Source organism: Schistocerca gregaria, chromosome 1 (assembly GCF_023897955.1).
Source record: "Schistocerca gregaria isolate iqSchGreg1 chromosome 1, iqSchGreg1.2, whole genome shotgun sequence".
Lineage (NCBI taxonomy): Eukaryota > Metazoa > Arthropoda > Insecta > Orthoptera > Acrididae > Schistocerca > Schistocerca gregaria.
In genome coordinates, this window is record NC_064920.1 from 126912140 (window position 1) to 126933803 (window position 21664).

A 21664-nucleotide genomic window follows, 5' to 3' on the forward strand; every position below is an offset into this window, starting at 1 on the left:
CCCACAGTTTTCGCGCTCATATTTTTTCCTCTTCTTACGTCTAAAACAACCATAATAAAACCCCGTTTTTGTTTCTGTGTAAAACTAAGTGGGATTTCGTAGAACACAGACTCAATGAATTTAAGATAAACAAATCACAACAGGGTGGCACAGTAACCGCTAAGTGCAGTCGGTCTGGACGTGTGTAGGCTGCCACGAAATTGGTTGGTCGGTCGATACGTTGCGGAGTGTGAAGTCGCCTTATTGTGTGGTCGATCCTTCACGATTCGTTGGAACTCGTCGCAGAGGCACAATCACTGTCGAGCTATCGAAAGATGAACGGCGCTGCCCTTCTTAAGCGGGTCTTGTGAGGTTGTGCGGTCCCCCAGTCGCAGCGTGTCCCCAGCCGACGTCGGCAGGAACTGCCGTAGAGGGGGGGTCCCCTTCCCTTGGCGCATTGCTAGGCCAGAAAAATTGGGTATGTTCCATCCATATATACTGCCTTCATCAACAAATAGATCCTTTTGTGCATCTTATATTGTTTCTTATTTATATCTACTTAGCATAAAAGGTCCGCGTTTGCTAGTAACTGAAATGCGGTTTCGTTTCTTTTCTGTCACAGTTGTGTTCGTATTGACTCATTAGTAACCAGTTTCGAACATATAGTTGGTTTTCAAAGCATTAGCAGAATCTTAATTGTATGAATCGTCATGAAGTAATAAAACACAACAGCTATGTACCGTACTTACATCAGACTGGCTCAGATGACAGCTCGTTAAGCTAAGCACATGAAATGGATACCAACTGTCATGTTAAGTTAAAACACGATGATTCACGTGGTTAAGGCCGTTGGTTCGAAAATTAACGTTGATGTTGAAAGCTGTGACAAATTTGATTCAGAGCGCCAGAGAGACAGGAATTGAAATTTGTAGTCAATACGAGATTTTTTGAAACTCCAATAAAGTATTTCATTACCATACGCGATTCGCTTGTTTTTTAAGCATCCTCAGCGGCTTGTAAAAGTTTTTCTTATTACTATGTGTACAGTGATTAAATAGTTCTAAATACATTAAAACTTTGAACGTTGGTCTCAAAAGGTTTTGGCGCTAAAGTTGCTTACTGTTTTAAGTTTTTGTTTCTGGTAGTAAAGGTTTCCCTTATGCGTTAAAATACTCGTATAACGCGCATCCATTACCTAATGTAAGATTCCTGAATTTAAGTTTATTATGATGAAATAGCTTTTAAATATGGGATTTACGTAAACATTAGGCTACTCTACAGACAAGTGTTACCACAACCTAAATTTGATATGCATATTCTTTGGCTTTGGCAACTCGTAACCAAGTTTGCCACCTTTCAACCTAAAAGTGGGCAGGCGTAAACTGATCCCCGACAGATGCAGTAGGGAGGAAGCGTCAACTTTGAAGTCTCCATGGCAACGCCTTACTGTTGTCACAGCACTGTAGACGGATAATGTTTTTGCCTGTAACCATTAGTTCTTAGTAGTTCCAAGATGGCAACAGCGCTGTGAGCTGTCAGACATCTTATGTTGTCTCGTCAATAGATCTCTGGCTAAACTAAGTTAGTCTGTCACCAGAATAAAGAATTCCGGGGGTGGTATCCAGTATCACACTTTAGGCGTGGTTTCCCATTGTTGGTAAGTAACCTCTACTACAGACTTAAGTATTTGCAATATAGCCGCCCTTACCGATTTCAGTGTACAGCTGCTTGTTCCTTCGGAGGTCACGAGAGTGAAACTTTCACTTCCTATGAATAATAGGCGAGTGCAGTTATGTGACATTTGACTATTTACTGGTGCGTAATTTAGAACTGGACTGGCACAGAGGTTAAGTTGGATTTCGCTCGTTTGGTAAGGTCTTATAGACTTAAGAATAAACCAGATAAACAAGATTAGCACATTCCTTTAACATGTCATAATCACCTACTTCGGAATGACTTTATCAAATATGACGTGTTAATGGTCAAGAACTTTTAACATTATACTCGGTAATACCTCAAAAGCGGAAATCTATATGTACAAAAGATACAGCAATACAGTGAAATGGCGGTCTTTTCTTTCAAAAAATATTGTATGACTATGGCTCAGCGCCATAGAAGTCTGAGATAGTCGTAGAACAGTACACACTCCGACGACGCCAATTTAATTTCTGCACTCATCATAGGATTTGTGACAAGTTTAAAATGCACTGGAGCACGATCCGAGGCGTGTTCCAATGTGCAGCTAGTAGAAAACAGCTCCGAGAGTCGATAGCCTTCCTTAGAGACCCGGTTGTCTATCGTAGGTCACATTTTGTAGCGAGCTGCCTCGGCAGCGAGGGTGTCGTATCTTCAAAGTGACATCCTTCCATGGGAAGAGACTATTATGCAGGGACACTATATTCGGCTATCACTAGTTTCAGGTATCTGTGCGGCTCCCATCCCGAGTATAGAGTACAAATATAACAGGTGTGCAATGATGAGTCATGGTGAAGACTTGTCACATCTTGAGTGTGCGGATGTCTGCTGGTTACGTGGTCATGCTCAGATTGATGATGTCTCTAAACAACGAATTTGGTTTTTTAAAAAACTAGCTGTAACAATTGCGTAGCCGAAAGTAAAATGACAGTTTAGGGTGATAACTTTGTTTCATTTGGGATGTCTTAATTTTCTAGCTAAAATAGCGTTTTAGCATTGTCATGTTTATTCAGAGGTTGATTCATTAAAATCTGCAGTAGATTTCACGAATGGACAGGTATCAGTTCGAAAATTCCCGTTATGGACGTAATGTTAAACTATCGTGAATATTTACTGATCTTTATATGCAGTTTGATTCGCGGTACCATGCTCTACTTATACAGCTCTTGCTTAATGTTCACACTGTTTAGGATAAGAGTGAGCATCTTGTATGCCTTGGCGGAAGTAGCCAGTATCTTAACTATTGCATAGTGCTATTTAGCTATTTAAAATGTGGAACTAAATTACTCGCCGGCCGACGTGGCCGAGCTGTTATAGGCGCTTTAGTGAGGAACCACGCGACCGCTCCGGCCGCAGGCTCGAACCCTGCCTCGGTCATGGATGTTCGATGTCCTTAGGTTATTAAAGCTTTAGTTCTAAGTCTAGGGGACTGATGACCTCAGATGTTAAGTCCCATAGTGCTCAGATCCATTTGAACTATATTACGCATTAACGCACATGGTACGTTCTGCATAGGCCCTGGAGACAATACATCCATTTAGTGCAGCTTTCCAGTCATCTTGACATTGTACCGTAACTACATTAGTAAAGAGTCATTTTGGCGTTTGTGTGTCTCTTAAAAAGGGAAAACGATTTCCCTCGGTTAAGATTTCGAAGAAAACGAATGTAGTATTTCGCACTTGTCAGTCTGTTTAGATTGTCCAGAAAGCTTTGATCCGTTGCAGATTTGACGTTAAAAAAAACTTTTGCGTTTAGCCTAATTGGTATGTAGAAATTTACATTGCGTTGAACGCTCCGCGCTTGGTTCCCTACGCGCTCATTTTGGCTTCGTTAAGTTTACCTACTCGGCTTTGGCTGCATTTAAATCTGTGGTGAAGTAACTCTTGTTTTAGGGTATGCCTCTGACATTGGCGGGTTTTTTACATCCTTCACAACTTGGCAAAGCATGCTATTTTATTTGTTTGTCCATTATTGTGATGTAAATATTTTGAGATGAATGTTGTATATTGACTTATCAGGTAATGATTCCACTTGTTGCAGTGGGCAGTAGTATCTTCCATTCTTCTCATTCTTATTGACATTTATGCTGTTACTTAATTCCCGCTCTTAGATGTGTGATAAAGTAACGGGTATTTTTTTCTTACAGTATCTTTTCATTATCAACTTCGCCCTTTTCAAAGTAATCCCCTCAGATATAGCGCTTGGGCCATCCCTTTCTGCAATCTTAGAAGCACTTAGTGAACCCACTTTTCGTTATGCTGTCCAGATCCTTCAGCTTTGTTTTTATATCAATGATGGCAAAACGTCTTTCCATGGTCTTAAATTTCGGGAATAGAAGGAAGTCTTAGAGAACCATGTCCGGCAAATGTGGTGGCTGAGGCAACGTAGAGGTTTTGGTTTTTGCCAAAAAATCACGAAAAAGCATTGCAGTGTGGGCGGGAGCATTATCGTGAAGAAATTTCCGCGATTCGTTCTACCATAGTTCTGGTGGATTTCTTCACGCAAACGACGCATAACTTCCCCGTAGTATTCCTTACTGACCGTACGACCAATAACACAGGAACTCGCGACGCATTATCCCATCGTAATCCAAGAAAACAGGCGCTTCATATGTAATCGAACTTGTCGAATTTTTTTCGGTCTTAGGTCTTCTGGCAGTTTCCATTGGGAAGATAGATCATTGGTTTCAACGTCATCGCCGTATACCCATGTCCCGTCACCTGTTACAACATTCTTCAGAAGTTCTGATCATTGTCGGCTTCATTAGCAGTACCTGAGCGATGTCTACGCCAACCCGGTTTTGGTCAAAACTGGACATTTTCGGAACAAACTTTGCTGCTAAACGTTTAATGTCCAAAACATTCGAATAACATTGCTTAGCATGAGCCAGAAGATACGCAGACATGATCAGCAATCTGTCTGCCCCTGACCATTTTCGTTATTTCTTCCACACTGTCGTCAGTAATTGATGTGGTAGGATGTCCAGAGTGGTCTTCGTACCATTCGTAAACTGTTGTTTTAATCATTTGGCGAAAGCCAGTCAACATTTCGAATTTGGTGCTCAACTTCATTCCCTTTTTCAAGCAAACTTTGAGATTTGTTCCACCTTTTTCGAAAGTAAAAATTCGCCGAGCGCTAGAAAACGCGTATAATGTGACTGTCAACAATAAACTAAATAGTCAAAAGAGCTCAAAATACAAACGTAGATCAGGAATCTGTGTACCAACAATCTCAACATCGGATGTGTAAAGCCCGCGAAATTAAATTCACACCTCGGATGTTAAGAGTCTACATCATTTAAATAATTGAAATTAATGGCAGTACTGAAATGATAGTGTTTGATTACTTCTGAGTGAAGTTACCTAATTAGACTATCCTTCACCTAAGCTGTGTGCAAAATTACTTTCGGATTGGTACTTCGTTAGGAACACTTGAAATAGTTCCCACATCCCACTCTGAACGTAATCTAAAGTTTCATACATTTAGCTCAAACTCAAAGTATTCACTGTACAAAGATGCCACCAGCATCGGTGTCTTGGAAGAACTCACTTTCGTTTCATTTACGGAAACAAATTAAAACTTTACACGAAGAATTTATGAAAAAGCATTCCATGACATGAAAGTACCATTTATTTTCAAATTTAAATAACCACATTGTGAGAAATAAATAAAGCAGCTGGTGGCTGTATCCTGTGCTCTTGAGCACATCCATTCCTGTTCTGGGGAGTCGTTTCTTCTGTGTACCGATTTCTTGAGCAGCCTGCGAGCTATCGACCAGTGCTACCCTCGTCATCCTTCGGTAGCGACCATCCAGGAGTCATATATACCCTGTAACGGTCCAGTTGTGCAGTGGTTTGTCTGGGCCCCAGGTCACGTCGGCATCCCAGGCAACGAACTTGCCAACAGGCTATGCGGAAACCGCTTATGGAGATTGGCTTCTCTGCCACTGACCTGCGTTCAGTACTATGCCGTAAGGTTTTGCGGATTTGGGAGATGGGGTGGCATCACAAAAGGACCCACAACAAACTGCGTGCCATTTAGGAGACTAGAATGTGTGGGAGACCTCCACGAGGTCCTCTTGCAGGGACTCTGGGGGTTCTGTCGGCTCCGCGTTGGCCACGCTTGGGTGACACAAAGTTACCTCCTCAGTGTCGGTGCGGCGCCAGGCTGACAGTGGCCCATATGTTGGTGAGCTGTCGTTTGGCTACCCTGTGGCAAACTCTTTAGTTACCGGACTCGTTGCTATTAAATTTTAGCTGACAGTGCCTCATCGGTTAATTTAGTTTTAAATTTTATACGTGAGGTGGGTTTTATCGTTCTATATAAGTTTTAGTGCATGTCGTTTGTCCCTTTGTGTCCTCCGCTCTAATGGGTTTAGGCTGGATGTTTTAACGTGTAGAAGAGTGGCTGGCTTTTCCTTTTATTCTAGTAGTCGGCCAGCCAGAGTCATCTGCTTTTGTTTTTATCCCTCCTACCTGTTTCTTCCTTACCTCTGGTTTTCTTTTTCTGTTCTGTCCATAGTAGTGTTCGTTGTCCTTCTGTCGTTCTTCTGGTTCTTCCTTTCTCCAGTTATTGTGCTTTACCTCTTTTTCTTTCCCTTGTGTAATTATTTTACCGGACATAAGACTGATGACCTCGCATTTTGATTCCTTCCCCTTCCCTCCTATAAAACAACCAACCAATCCTCCAATGGAAAGTTCACGGCCTTCAATCCCACAAGGATGATTTATGGATGGTTTTAGCATTGCAGTGTCCACTTCTACTCTGCTTTCAGGAAACGAAATTGTGCACTCAAGACTGCTTTGTTTTCACATTTCTTCCCAGTTTTTTTTGACCTTCCCCTGAGGTAGGCATTCTGTCTCATGGAGGCGTCATGCTGCTCATACGGGATCAAATTCATAGTCAACCCATTTCCCTGACTACCCATCTTCAAACTGTTGCAGTTTGCCTTTTCCTTGCCCACCTGACGTTCCCCTCTGTACCATTTATGATTTATGGCCCTCCATCATTCAATGTCACAAGGGCAGACTTCTTTCAGCTTATTGGGCAGCATCTCCCCTTTTTTGCTTCTGTGACTTTAATGTGCTTCATCCCCTTTGGGGTTCTCCCAGGACCGCTTAGAGGTGCCATCTTGGCTGACCTCCTTAACCAACTTAACCACTTCTGCCTTAACACTGGCGCACTCACTTCAGTTTGACTCCTCGCACACCTATTCCCATTTGGACCTATCCTTCTGCACTGCCCAGCTTGCCCATTGTCTTGAGTGGTCCGTTCTGACACCTACTCGAGCTACCATTTCCCGTGTGCTATCCGTTTGCTGACTCCTATCCCATCTGCATGTGCACCCAAACGGCAGCTTACTAAGGATGACGCAAATTTACTCCTTCATGGCGACCTTCAAAGAATAAGATGTCCCCAGTTGTGAAATCTCACATACGTTATCCTTACTGCTACAGAACGTTGCATTTCTCGCTCTTCCTCTCCACCACGTCGTGTCCCAGTCCCTTGGTAGACTGAAGCATGCCGCGATGCAATTCGTGCCTGAAGATGTGATCTCCGCGTTTTTAACCATCGTCCTACGATGGTAAACTGTATTCATTATAAACACATGCATGCTCAGTGTCATCGCATTCTTTGGGATAGCAAAAGAGCTAACTGGATTTCATTCACTAGTTCTTTGAACAGTTCCGCTACTTATTCTGCCACGTGGACCAACGTCAGACAGCTCTCGGGGACTAAGATCTGTTCCCCAGTTTCTGGCCTGACAGTGTCATCGTGAACCCTATTGCTATCTCCAACACCTTGGGCTGCTATTTTGCGGAACTCCTCCCACTATCACCCTGGCTTCGTCCATCGGATACGACTGGAGGCGGCTCGGGCGATACTCCTTTTTTCGAATCGTGAGCGCTACAATGCTGCCCTCACTAAGAGAGAGCTAGAGCATGCTCTTAGTTCATCCCGATGCTCCGGCCCAAGGCCAGACGCTGTCTACATTCGGATGTTGCAGCACCTCTGTCTTGCACGTAAGCACTTTCTGCTGAACACATACAACTTCATCTGGGCAGAGGGCACATTTCCTGGATGCTGGCGTGAAGCCGCCATTATACCCATATATAAGCCAGGTAAGGACAAAAACCTTATTTTTAGCTACTGCCCCATCTCTCTCACCAGCTGTGTTTGCAAGATGATGGAATGTATAATTCATGCCCAGCTGGTATGGTGGCTAGTCTCACAATTACTGACGAATCCAGTGTGGATTTAGTGTGTGGCGTTCTGCAGTTCACGATCTTGTTCCTTTGTTCACCCATGTCATAAATGTTTTCTGCGGAAATCCCAGACTGTGGCCGTATTTTTCGACTTTGAGAAGCCTAAGACACCTGTTGGAGAACTAATGTCCTCTGTATTCTTCACATGTTGGGCTCCTGAGGCTTCCTGGCCTGCTTCCTTCAGGAATTTTTAGAAGTTTCCAAGGAGCCTGTGGGTTCTGCCTTGTGGGACACCATTTATCCAAACAGATGGTGTACCTCAGGGTTCTGTCCTGAGCGTCGTCCTCTTTGCTATCGACATTAATCGTATAATGGCCTGTCTCCTGCTGGGCATCTCCGGCCCCCTTTTCTTTTTTTATGCTTTGCGGTTTGCCATCTATTATTTTAGTATCCCCATGATGGACCTTTCTCACTGAGTGGTGTCTTCAGCGCTGTCTTGATAGTTTTCACTCCTGGAGCATCGACAGTGGCTTTCGCTTTTCCCCTGACAGAACAGTCTGTGTGAATTTCTGGCTATCCAAACGCTTTCTCCCATCATTTCTTAATCTTTGACCTGTTGCCCTTCTGTTCGTTAACACTACGAAATTCATGGGGCTCATGCTCGATAGGAAACTCTTGGTCCTCCTATGTCTTACATGGTAGCCCACTGTATGTGGTTCCTCAATGTCCTACATGTCCTCAATGTTACTCCCTGGGATGCCAATCGAACCACCTGCCTCCATTTGTACTGGTCCCTTGTCCGTTCGAAACTAGACTATGGGTGCTTTGTTTATGCGTCTGCACGTCCATCCCTTTTACACCATCTCAACACTATCCACCATATTGACATCTTTTCGGCCACTGGCTCCTTTCACACTAGAACGGTTGAGTCTGTATGCTGAAGCTGCTAAACTACCACTGTCCCACTACTGTGACTTTCTCCTCAGCAGGTATGCATGCCATTTGTCTACCACATGTGGCCTCCTATCCTATGCCTCCTTTGATCGCCAGTATGTGGTACATCCCTCTTCTGCTACCTCCTGGAGTCCACTTTTGGCACGTGCTACTGCAGTTTTTCACACTACCTGAATCTTCCTTGGTGGGTGTGAAGCCTTCACTACCTTGGGTTCGTGAAGCGGCCCATCTTGGCCTTCATTCGCTTCCTAAAGACACTTCAGCCTTTCTCTGTCGCCTTTAGTTTCACGACCTCCACATGGAACTTCACATAGTACCTTTGTATACACTGATGGCGCTCTTACTGTGGGGTTGGATGTGTCTTCATCATTGGCACCAGTGTCTTTTGATATCGGCTTCCAGCACACTGTTCAGTATTTACAGCCGAGCTCTTTGTTCTGTATCAGGTCACAGAGTACATCTGGCGACACAAACGTTCCAATTATGTCCTCTGCTCAGACTCAGCGCCCTTCAAAATCTGTGTGCACTCTATACAGCGCATCCCATAGTGCAACAGATCCAGGAAAACTATCACTTGCTCACTCTTAGTGGAGCCAGTGTGATGTTCCTGTAGGTTCTGGGTCATGTCAGTTTGCCAGGAAATGAGGCTGCTGATGCTGTAGCCAAGGCTGCAGTCCTCATACCTCAGTCCGCTAGTTCCTATATTCCCTCAGATTTGTGTTGCCGTCTGTCAGGAGGTAGTGTCTCTTTCGCATCACCAATGATTCTCACTCCACGGGAATAATCTCCGGCTTATTCAGTCTCTAGCGTCTCCCAGCGGATTGGCCAACCACCTCTTGATCCCTCCCGCCGGGAGGAGGTCATTTTAACTGGGCTGCATATTGGGCACTGCCTTTGTAGCCATTGTGACGCTATCCCACCTATGTGTACACTTTACACCCAAGTTTTAACTGTCCGCCTCTTCCTCATGGAATGCCAATTTTACTGTTTACGTTCCCACTTGCGTTTGCCATCTGAGTTACCAGCCGTTTTAGCAAATAACGCATGGGCTGTCGACTGTGTATTACTATTTATCCGCCAAGGCAATATGGCGAATGCCTTTTAATTTTGGACCTCAGTTCCTGTATCGTGTCTTCCTTAGCCCTTTTCCACGTGCCTGTTTTTGCCTGTCTTCTGTCGATTTGGACTGACGTATAGTCATTTAGCTCTTGTCTTCATGTTCTATAGTTTTGACCTGTGTGCATATGACCCCAGGTTTTTGCGCCCTAAATCAAAACAAATTCAAACCAAGATATGCACAGTAATTGCCCAATTAGTTGCAGAAATTTTCTCTGTAAGTTGCTTGAACGCATGGTAAGGTGGCAGCTATTGGCTGCTTGGGTCTTGATGTTCTTGCTCTGTCCCAGGCTGGTTTTCGCCAAGGCCATTCCACTACTGATATTTTGGTTTACCTGGAGTCTGCGATCTGGACAGCTTTTGTCTGTCATCACCTTATAGCTGTCTTATGCCTACAAAAGACTTATGACACCACATCCTCTCCACTTTACATGAGTGGCATCTCCAAGTTCCACTACCAACTTTCATCCTGAACTTCTTGTTGCACTGTACTTCCCACAGTTCTCCCCAAATCATAGAGAATGGGATCCCTTACGGTTCTGTACTGAGTACCCCTCTTTCTAGTTGCCATCAATAGTCTAGCAGCAGCTGTGGGTTCCTCAGTATCACCTTCCTTGCATACTGACTACTTTTATCTCTGCTGTTGCCTCTCTAATGTGTCGCCGAAAGTAGACCGTAAGGTGCAATTCAAATGGTGCAGGCATGGGGCCCTCACCCATGGCATTGTTTTCAGCGACCAATACTGATGTCGTGCACTTCTGTCGACGTTGTACCTTTCACTCATACCAAAACTTCAGACAACCAGCTTCTCGATGTGGAGGAGACTTATCACTTTTTAGGACTGCCATTAATGCCTGACAGATTGGCCATCTTTGCAGCTTAAGTAAAAGTGGTGCAGATCGTACTATCCTTCTGCAGCTGTACAAAGCCCTGATATAATTCCATATTGAATGAGTCTGGCATATGGCTTGGAGTCGCGTTCAGCATTGTACATACTGGATACAATACGCCACTGTGGGGTTATACTTGCGACAGGAGCCTTTTGAACTAACCCTGTGAACAGTTCACTTGTGGAGAACAGCCACCAACAGCAGCTTGTCAATTACGCTACTCATGTTCACAGCTCCCCTAAGCATCCAAACTGTCTCCTCTTTCCAAATGTGGAAATCGATCTCCCACAATGGTGACCCAGATTAGGGATTACGCTCATAGTCCACGTCTGATTCGTCCTCTGAACTCCAGTTGCGTCCTCTACCACCCTTCCTACAGGCCCACTCACGTATACCCCCATGGTGCATCCCTCAGCCACAGCTCTGTCTTGACCTACCCAAATATCAGAAAGACTAGGGTCATCTTGATGCACTCTGCCACAAGTTTTTCTATATCCTTGGTGCGTCCTGGGGTTCAGAAGCAGTCTATGCTAACAGCTCGATGGTTGCTTGTCATATAGGCGTTGTTTATACTCATGTGGGACCTACTGAACTGCACTTCTTGCCAGACAGGTGGAGTTGGTAGCCAACTATCATGCTCCTTTCTCATCTTCAGCACCTTCTTGGGCAGTTTTAAAGCTCTTAAGTGTTATCCACGCAATCCCTTAGTCACAGGTACCCAGAAATTTTTGTCTGCCCTAGAACAATATGGATGCTCATTGCCCTTCATCTGGTTCCTGTGCTTTTAGCCCCCGTCGTACAGGATGCTGCCGGGTTTCTTTCCTTTCACCTTTTGCGGTACAACTGTTGTCACGCACTTTAAACTCTGACTTGCTTATATAATTTGCCTAGTCCTCATTGTTTTCGCTTTTTACCCTTGTACATGTTTCATAAGGTACTGGCGACCATGTTGTTTAGCACTTTAAACATACAATCAATCTTTCCAACCTCGTCTTCATTTCCCAGTATTCTTAACTGATGCAGTCCTTAAATTTCCACTTCCCAGCACTTGCTATATCAGGAAACATCTGTTTGGTAAGTCTATAAATTCTTCTGACATTTTTATTATTGTAGTCACAATGGTTAATAATATAATAATGTCAGCAGCTGCAGTAGTACAAGTAACGCCAATATTTTCAGTTAATTCAGTATAATTCATTACCACTTCAGACACTCAAATCACCGTTATTTCTTAGGTAACGACGATTGTGTGTGTGTGTGTGTGTGTGTGTGTGTGTGTGTGTGTGTGTGTGTGTGTGTGTGTGTGTGTGTGTGTGTGTGTGTGTGTGACACTGGTTTGATGTGACGGGGTGTAATGGCCCTCCCTAATCAGATCAGGTTAAACAAATACACACAGTTAAAGATGGGTTGTCGAAGATGTATGTGTTAAAGGAACTTGTGGGAATACATTTCATTAATGGTGCAACAAGAAGTCTGCAAACTTGACAAGATTTACATTAGATTGGCAATAGGTGTCACAGTAATAAAAACTAGAGAAATTGTCAGTCAACCGAAGTTGGCATAGATACAGCAGACAGAAATATTTGCACTGTTGTAATTCAACTTAATTTGAGATATGTTCTTCTAATTTTAATAATAGAGAATGTGGAAGTACATACCAAAATAAAATGTTAGTGCAGCACGAGAGACTGAGAGGTTGTAAGCAGAGTAGTGAAGAATGGTTATTGGCCCAAGCTTTTTATGTGAACGAGCCAATATTTCAAGATCTACAGTTTTCTACCTTATCACCGTGTGACATCAAGAAACTGCTCATCTGCGGCTGTTTAAATACATGCTGTAACGGTCGTGAGCCATAGTTACATTTGAGACTACACGTGGTCAGTTATTAGTCCGCAAAGACGTCATTATCACCACTGAGAATTTGATTGAGGTCCTATAATAGGGCTGTGAAAAGTTTTCTTTCTCGATGTTGCAGATAGACCAGGCAGGAATGTAGCCACTGTACATCTTCGCTGCCAGCAGTGGGTACCAAAATGTACTGTCACAAGAATGGACTCCAGGCGGCCACATGGCACTACCGAGACAAAGACGGTAGTGTTCGGCGCCTGGATCTACCGCAACGTACTGCATCTGCGGCACAGAAATATTTGTGCAGCAGTTGGCGCCACAACGACGCAGTGAACTGTTACACACTGGCTACTTAAAAAACAGCTCATAGCTAGACGTCCCGTAGCGTGCATTCCACTAACACCAAACCACTGCATTTGCGACTTCACTGGCGCCAAAAGTGAGTTCATTGTGGGGCAGAATAGAGGCCTGTTGGGTTTTTTGATGAAAGTTGGTTCTGCCTCGGTGCCAGTGATGGCCTTGTGTTGGTTAGGAGGCGGCTAGGTGAGAGCCTATAACCAGCCTGTCTACATGCTAGACACACTGCCTCTGCGCAATGATACGGGCTACTATTTCGTACAACAGGAGCACCCATGTCGCTATACCATGCACCCTGCCTGCAAAATTATACATCAGTCTGTTGCTTTGACCTGTTGGGCTGTCATTCATGTACAGCCTTGCAGGGTTTTTTCTAACAGGATACCGCTCGCCCACATACTGTTGAACACAACATGCTCTACCGTGTGTCGACATGTTGCATTTATACTGCTCCATCACGAGATGTCCCCATTTGAGAAAATATGGGACATCGTTGGACGAAAACTGCTGTCTTTCACAAACAGAATTAACTGTCCCTGTATTGATCACTGCAGGCATGGAACTCCACCCCCACAAAATACACAATGCATGTATATTTGCATGACTGCATTCAGCATTCAGGTGGTCACACTGGTTATTAATGTGCCAGCCTTGCACATTTTCTGTGGCTTACCTCACACTTGTATTAATCTGTGAAATACAATGTTAATAACCTAAATATTTTACCTATTCAAATGAAATCCCGCAGTTTCATTACGCTACACAATTTTTTGTTCTGATTTTTTTCCATTAGTTTACACTGGTAGGTATATCCATATTTAAAGTGCTTACTAGTCAATCGTTGTGACACCTCTACCATTACTGATGATTGTTTTGGACCACTAAACAGCAAAAGATTTTGAATTTAATTGCTGCCTGCGCCAACTGTGCTGGAGATAATTTCCTTGGAGTGGTAAATTTGTTTTTGGATGATAGATGTCAGATACGTCAGACTGGTGCGTTTTGGCCCACTAGGTAGTTGCCTTGGCGACAAATACATGCAGCCAGCAGTGAGCAGCGCGAGCGCGCACTTCCTGCAGCGGCTGCGGACGGACCCGGAAGGCGTGGACCTGCCCAACTTCGGCCGCGCCCCTTCAGAGAGCAGCGACGACGAGCTGGAGATTCCGCCGTGGGTCCTGACCCGTCTGGTGCGCGCCTCGCGCGCCTTCTGGGACCTGTCCGTCGCCGGCATCGCAGGAGAGAACTCTGACATGGAGGTGGAGAACGAGCCGCCGAACCAGACGCAGCAGCGGCAGCAGCAGAGACAGCCGCAGTCGCAGCCAGCGTCAGGGACGGTCGGGGACCGGTCTCCTCAGCAGCAGACAGTGCGGGTGGTCCTAGGCTGGCAGAGGACGCAGCCGCGGAAGCGAAAGTCGTCCAAGGTGAGTGGTGTGCGTAGTGTTTTGTGCGTGTGCGTAGTGTTTTGTGCGTGTGCGTAGTGTTTTGTGCGTGTGCGTAGTGTTTTGTGCGTGTGCGTAGTGTTTTGTGCGTGTGCGTAGTGTTTTGTGCGTGTGCGTAGTGTTTTGTGCGTGTGCGTAGTGTTTTGTGCGTGTGCGTAGTGTTTTGTGCGTGTGCGTAGTGTTTTGTGCGTGTGCGTAGTGTTTTGTGCGTGTGCGTAGTGTTTTGTGCGTGTGCGTAGTGTTTTGTGCGTGTGCGTAGTGTTTTGTGCGTGTGCGTAGTGTTTTGTGCGTGTGCGTAGTGTTTTGTGCGTGTGCGTAGTGTTTTGTGCGTGTGCGTAGTGTTTTGTGCGTGTGCGTAGTGTTTTGTGCGTGTGCGTAGTGTTTTGTGCGTGTGCGTAGTGTTTTGTGCGTGTGCGTAGTGAAGCTGCATTTCATTGAAGTTGCGATATTTCGTGTTTCAGCGTCTTTCGTTACGTCTTCGGCTGTGATGTCATGAAGCCACAAAAAGGGAAGAAAAGAGGATTTCTGAATAATCAGTGGATTCTAACTTTCATTTTTAAACACCTGTTTGAAGATGTACCTCTTTTAAGAAAATAAAGCTTCCCCCGAGATAACATTTCCGTTATTTTTGGAATACATTTAGTTTCATTTCAACGAAAATGAAACGCTGTGCTGTAGTTACAAAGTATTAACAGCAATAAGTAATATAACACACAAGAAAAGGCAAACGGTTTGCGAGAGAAGCCAACTGGACATATTGACACGTCTAGAAAGGTATCTCCTCATAAAAATGCATCTGTCGATAGTCTGCAAGCGACAGTTTGGTGCCATTGCTTCTCATTCCCTTTCATCTTGCATTATCAAATCAAGATAGGGATAATACTGCATACGTCCTATAACATACCCGATTTATCTGCCTTTACGTTCCCTAAGCACTATGTAGGTGGCTGGCAACAATTTTTCCAGTCTCACACTGAAAAGCCAAGGAACCTGATACACCTGTCTCATATCGTGTAGGGCCCAAGCGAACACGAAGTGCCACAGGATGACGCATCGTGGACTAGACTGTCTGAAGTAGTTCTGGAGGGAAATAACACCAACAATCCTGCAGGGCTGTCAATGAATCAGAATGAATGAGGGGATGGAGATCCCTTCTGAACAGCACGTTGCAAGGCACCCCAGATACGGTCAATAACGTTCATGTCTGGGGAGTTAGGTGGCCAGCGGAAGAGTTTAAACTCAGAAGAGTGTTCCTGGAGCCACTCTGTAGCAGTTCTGAACGTGTGGGGTGTCGCATTGTCCTGCTGGAATTGTCGAAGTCCGTCGAAATGCACATTGTACACTAATGAATGCATGGGTACAGACAATATGCATATGTACGTGTCACCTGGCAGTTATCTATACGTATTAGGGGTCTCATATCATTCGAACGGTACACGTCAGATCATTACAAAGCCTCCACCACCGCTGAACAGTCCCTTGCTGCTATGCAAGGGCCATGGTTTCATGAGGTTGTCTCCACACCCATACCTGTAAAAGTCCATCTGCTCCACCAAATTTGAAACTAGGCTCGTCCGACCTGGCAACGTGTTTCCGGGTGTGAAGTCTGTCGGCGTTGCTAGGCGCAGGGGAGGTGTAGAACTTAGTGTCGTGCTGTCGTCGAGGGTACACGAGCGGGTCCTCGGCTCCGAAAGCCCTTATCGATAACGTTTCGTTGAATGGTTCGTACGCTACCATTTGACCCAACATTGAAATTTGCAGCGATGTGAAGAAGGGTTCCATTTCTTTCACCTTGAACGATTCTCTTAAGTCGTTATTCGTCGCTTTCTTGCAGGTTCTTCTTCCGGCCTAAGCAATGTCGATTTGATGTTTTACCAGATTATGGTATTCACGGTACACTCCTGTAAAGGTCGTACAGGAAAATCCCTACTCATCGCTACCTTGTAGATGTGTCCTATCGCTCGTGCGCCAACTACAACACCAGGTTCATACAAACGTAAATCTTGATAACCTCCCATTGTAACGGCAGGGACCGATCTAACAACTGCGTCAGACACTTGTCTTAGATAGGCATTGCCGACTGCAGCGCCGTATTCTGCACGTTTTCATCTCTGAATTCCAATAAACATGCGTATATCGGTTCCTTTGGCGCTTCGGTGGACATACCAGTGTCCTAAGCTTTTTCGCGAAAAGGTCTCTGTGAACCTATGTGTAACAAATCTGCCAGCAAGCCTCTGAATTCCTAAAGTGGGCAGTATGACAATGGATCTTTGGGAAAACACATTTAAGGAAATGTGGAACAGAAAATGAATAAACTACTGAAAGAAACACATTTTAATTTCCACATAAGACGGTAACATTTGTAAACTAGGTGCCATGTTTACATTCCAGCCTAGGCAGGTTGCTGAGTTCAACCGTCAGGGTCTGTGGTAGCCTGGAACCACACTAGATATTGCTTCACTGCTGCCTGAGAAACTGGGCTGTTGGCTACATTCATATTCAACCTCTAATGTGTATTTAAGCCCCATTGATAAACGCTGTCCTTAAGGTAACAGCGCAGCCAGAAATTACACGCGTAAGTACCTACTGATCTTGGTGACCACGAAGTTCGGAACGATCGGGCAATATTCAATTTTCTCCAAATATTAAAGTAAGAGTGACCTCACGAGGAACGTAAGGCGGAGCTTCAACGTGCATCAAAATAGTCCAAAAGCACCTCTTGCATAAATTTCAGGTTGGCGAAGAACGTTAGTGTAGCGTGTGCCGTTCACGCTGCAAGTCCTTGGGGATCAGAGATCCTCGAAGAATGGACCAAGCCATTAATGCGTCGATAGTAGAGAAGAGCAGCAGCACTTGCTGTTTTGGGCGTTTCACAAGTAAAGTCTCTGGGGTCCTGCACACTCGTCTCTTATATGGTGCCTAATAGATGCTGCTATCTCGGATAGCTATACAATAATTCAAGCAAATCACATTAATGGTTTTTATTACAATAAAGCAGATTGACAATACTTAACTTTGATTTGAAATGGTGTCGCAAGCGATGGGCGACAGGCAAATCATCAGTCCTTAGCTTTATACAATTTCCATACAAGCAATTAATATAAGGCACAGGTCTCAGTACAACAGATACGTTGACAGCTCTGCTAGTGCCGATCTTCTACTGTCCGCAAGGCTGGTAGGAGCGGCGCTTACGAGTATTCTCTTCGGCTAGAGGCCGCGCCTGCCGTGGTGCTGTCCTAGTCAGTAAGCTGTTGGCTGACGTCTCACAGCCTTCACTGCTCTTGCGTCCTTCACCTTCGTGTCGTCGCTCGTCGTTACGCCGTAACAGAGCCCTGCTTACCTTGTCCAGACAAAAGTTAACTATCTGCAACTGTAAAGGTGGTGGTCTTTTTCTCAAAGTCGCTTATCTCAATATATTCCCCATTTTCAGCCGATATCTTCGCTAGGGCACAGCGGAGCTCTTAGCATTCTATCAGACTATTCAGTACATCCAATGATACAGGTTTTTCAGTTGTCACCTTGTCACACTCTGTACCCTTCAGAGCCGCTGTGTATTGTACACCGTCCATCCGCTAGTGCAACGGGTCGAGGAAAACATTCACTTGATGAGGCCACTGTGATTTTGTGGGTCCCTGGTCACGTCGGTCTGATGGGAAACGAGGCTGCTGATGCTGCTGCCAAGACTGCAGTCCTCCTACCTCAGCCCGCTAGTTCTTCCATTCCCTCCTATATACACTCCTGGAAATTGAAATAAGAAAACCGTGAATTCATTGTCCCAGGAAGGGGAAACATTGACACATTCCTGGGGTCAGATACATCACATGATCACACTGACAGAACCACAGGCACATAGACACAGGCAACAGAGCATGCACAATGTCGGCACTAGTACAGTGTATATCCACCTTTCGCAGCAATGCAGGCTGCTATTCTCCCATGGAGACGATCGTAGAGATGCTGGATGTAGTCCTGTGGAACGGCTCGCCATGCCATTTCCACCTGGCGCCTCAGTTGGACCAGCGTTTGTGCTGGACGTGCAGACTGCGTGAGACACTCTTCACCCAGTCCCGAACATGCTCAATGGGGGACAGGTCCGGAGATCTTGCTGGCCAGGGTAGTTGACTTACACCTTCTAGAGCACGTTGGGTGGCACGGGATACATGCGGACGTGCATTGTCCTGTTGGAACAGCAAGTTCCCTTGCCGGTCTAGGAATGGTAGAACGATGGGTTCGATGACGGTTTGGATGTACCGTGCACTATTCAGTGTCCCCTCGACGATCACCAGAGGTATACGGCCAGTGTAGGAGATCGCTCCCCACACCATGATGCCGGGTGTTGGCCCTGTGTGCCTCGATCGTATGCAGTCCTGATTGTGGCGCTCACCTGCACGGCGCCAAACACGCATACGACCATCATTGGCACCAAGGCAGAAGCGACTCTCATCGCTGAAGACGACACGTCTCCATTCGTCCCTCCATTCACGCCTGTCGCGACACCACTGGAGGCGGGCTGCACGATGTTGGGGCGTGAGCGGAAGACGGCCTAACGGTGTGCGGGACCGTAGCCCAGCTTAATGGAGACGGTTGCGAATGGTACTCGCCGATACCCCAGGAGCAACAGTGTCCCTAATTTGCTGGGAAGTGGCGGTGCGGTCCCCTACGGCACTGCGTAGGATCCTACGGTCTTGGCGTGCATCCATGCGTCGCTGCGGTCCGGTCCCAGGTCGACGGGCACGTGCACCTTCCGCCGACCACTGGCGACAACATCGATGTACTGTGGAGACCTCACGCCCCACATGTTGAGCAATTCAGTGGTACGTCCACCTGGCCTCCCGCATGCCCACTATACGCCCTCGCTCAGTCTGTCAACTGCACATATGGTTCACGTCCACGCTGTCGCGGCATGCTACCAGTGTTAAAGACTGCGATGGAGCTCCGTATGCCACGGCAAACTGGCTGACACTGACGGCGGCGGTGCACAAATGTTGCGCAGCTAGCGCCATTCGACGGCCAACACCGCGGTTCCTGGTGTGTCCGCTGTGCCGTGCGTGTGATTACTGCTTGTACAGCCCTCTCGCAGTGTCCGGAGCAAGTATGGTGGGCCTGACACACCGGTGTCAATTTGTTCTTTTTTCCATTTCCAGGAGTGTATATGTATTGCTGCCTGTCAGCAGGTGGTGTCACTTTGGCATCACCAGTGGTCTTCACTTCGTGGGAACAAGTTCCGGGGAATTAAACGTCTTCCAGCAGCTTGGCCGATCTCCTCTCCGCCCCTTCGCAGCGACAGGATTTTAGTTGGATTGTGTATTGAACACTTGTTTCCGCCATCGCCATTTTTAGGTGGTAATCTCCCACCACTTGGTGCTAGCCATCAGCGTTAGACGGTTCTCAATTTACTGCCGGGATGCCCATTTTCTTTTTTTCTTTTTTTTTACCACAGACGACAAATATAAATCGGAACGTAAGTGGCTAAAAAAGAAGAAAAAGAAGGGCATACCGGCAGTAAATTGAGAACCGACGAAGGCTGATGGCTAGCACCAAGTGGTGGGAGATTACCACCTAAAAATGGCGATGGCTGAAACAAGTGTTAAATACACAATCCAACTAAAATCCTGTCGCTGCTAGGGGGCCGAGAGGAGATCGGCCAAGCCGCTGGAAGATGTTTAATTCCCCAGAACTTGTTCCCACAAAGTGAAGACCACTGGTGATGACAAAGTGACACCACTTGTCCGTCGTAGCAATATGGCGAAAGACATTTACTCTTTAGTTCAGGTCCTCAGTTGTGTATTTTATGGCCCCTTCTCAAAGAGAGTGTCCCCATTTTTAGCTGTCTTTCCTTCCGTCGACTGAGCTTAACAAGTAGTAGTTTTTAAACGCCTTTCTCGTCCTCGTATTCTACGGTTCTGAGATGGGGCGCCGATGACCTTAGTTGTTTTTGCGCCCTAAAACAAAACAAATCTTTGCTAAGGTGTTCCCCAGTCCGTGTCGGCTGCGCATGCGTGAGTACTGTTGTCACTGCGTCCCGCGCCCGCAACGCCACCAGCGCCATCAAACGTCACGGTGGGCAGTGGTCGCAATGTTTCGGCTCATCACTGTCGAGCGAGGAACCAACTACTGTCTTTATGCCTCTGTACGAGCCTTCATGATGTGCACGCTGACAGCGATAGAATCGTCCTGAAGTCAGCCGCAAACGCCGCTTCTTTAAATTTTCTCGCTAATGTCGCCTTCCGTCCAGGGGTTCCCGTTTCAGTTCACAAAGCATCTCTTTAACACTCACGGAATGATCAAATCTAGCAGCACGTTTCAAAATTTGTAAGATACTCCTGCGTGATTTCTTAATGCTGAAATTTTAAACGTTAGCATTTGTTTCCACAGCAGACTGGTCAACGAGTGATGCAGTTGCAGCTTTCGATGCGCTTAGATTTCACATAAAACCAGAATATTTTCGTGGTCTGAATAAGATCTTCTGCTACGGTATGGAAGTGATCGTTGTATACTTCCCGCATCGATCTTTTTACAGGCGTACGAATTAACTTTTTCCTGTGATTCGTGCGTTCCTTCTTGAACAAAGAGCGTAAAAGCCTTTGCTTCAGCATTTTCCGAAATTTGATATTAAACTACGGTGAGTCTGGTCCGTCCTTAATCCACTTACTCGGCACATGTTACTCCAGAGCTAGAATGACAATCCCTTTAAATTTTGCCTATAATTCCTCTACGTCCATTACATTCCAACTAAATGATTGCCGTTCATTATTATCTAAGTAGGAGGCTATCAACTACGTACGTGTTCCTTTTAGCAAAAGTACTCTCCTAGCCTTTTTGATGGCTTCACTGACTACCATTACTTGATATCGTGAACACTAATCCGTATCTATATCGACACTGTAGATGACGCCATACCATCTAAAATATATCCATTGCGAGTGGGCTGTCGAACTGTTGCAGGTACGTTTAGCGAAACGTGTTCACACATCTCACAAGACTCAGTACCACCTACAGTGAATCCATAGGCGTCTAAGTCTCTACTCAGTAGGCTAGTCCTCTCAAAGTGATATTGCATGATGTATTTCCACGCTATTAAGCGTAGACGTTCTTTGAATGATTCTGAAAGTGTCAAGTGGAATAAGATGGCCAGTAAACAAAATCCGATAACTAACTTGATTTCACCTAGCCCCGTTAC

At 45.6% G+C, this 21664-nt stretch overlaps 1 protein-coding gene across 1 annotated transcript; it reads left to right on the forward strand.

Annotated features, from left to right (window-relative positions):
- Window positions 1-352: 352 nt before the first annotated feature.
- Window positions 353-15098, forward strand: LOC126284946 (uncharacterized). Its single transcript, XM_049984221.1, has 3 exons — window positions 353-457; window positions 14060-14466; window positions 14946-15098. The coding sequence occupies exons 2-3, from the start codon at window positions 14083-14085 to the stop codon at window positions 14970-14972; spliced, it is 411 nt and encodes a 136-aa protein (XP_049840178.1). The 5' UTR covers window positions 353-457; window positions 14060-14082; the 3' UTR covers window positions 14973-15098.
- The last annotated feature ends 6566 nt before the right edge of the window (window positions 15099-21664 follow it).

Bases quoted from the DNA above. Each gene is read 5' to 3' on its own strand.
- LOC126284946 (XM_049984221.1), top strand. From the start codon at position 14,083: ATGCAGCCAGCAGTGAGCAGCGCGAGCGCGCACTTCCTGCAGCGGCTG. The intron at 14,467-14,945 runs GTGAGTGGTGTG...TTCGTGTTTCAG, and splicing joins GGAAGCGAAAGTCGTCCAAG to CGTCTTTCGTTACGTCTTCG.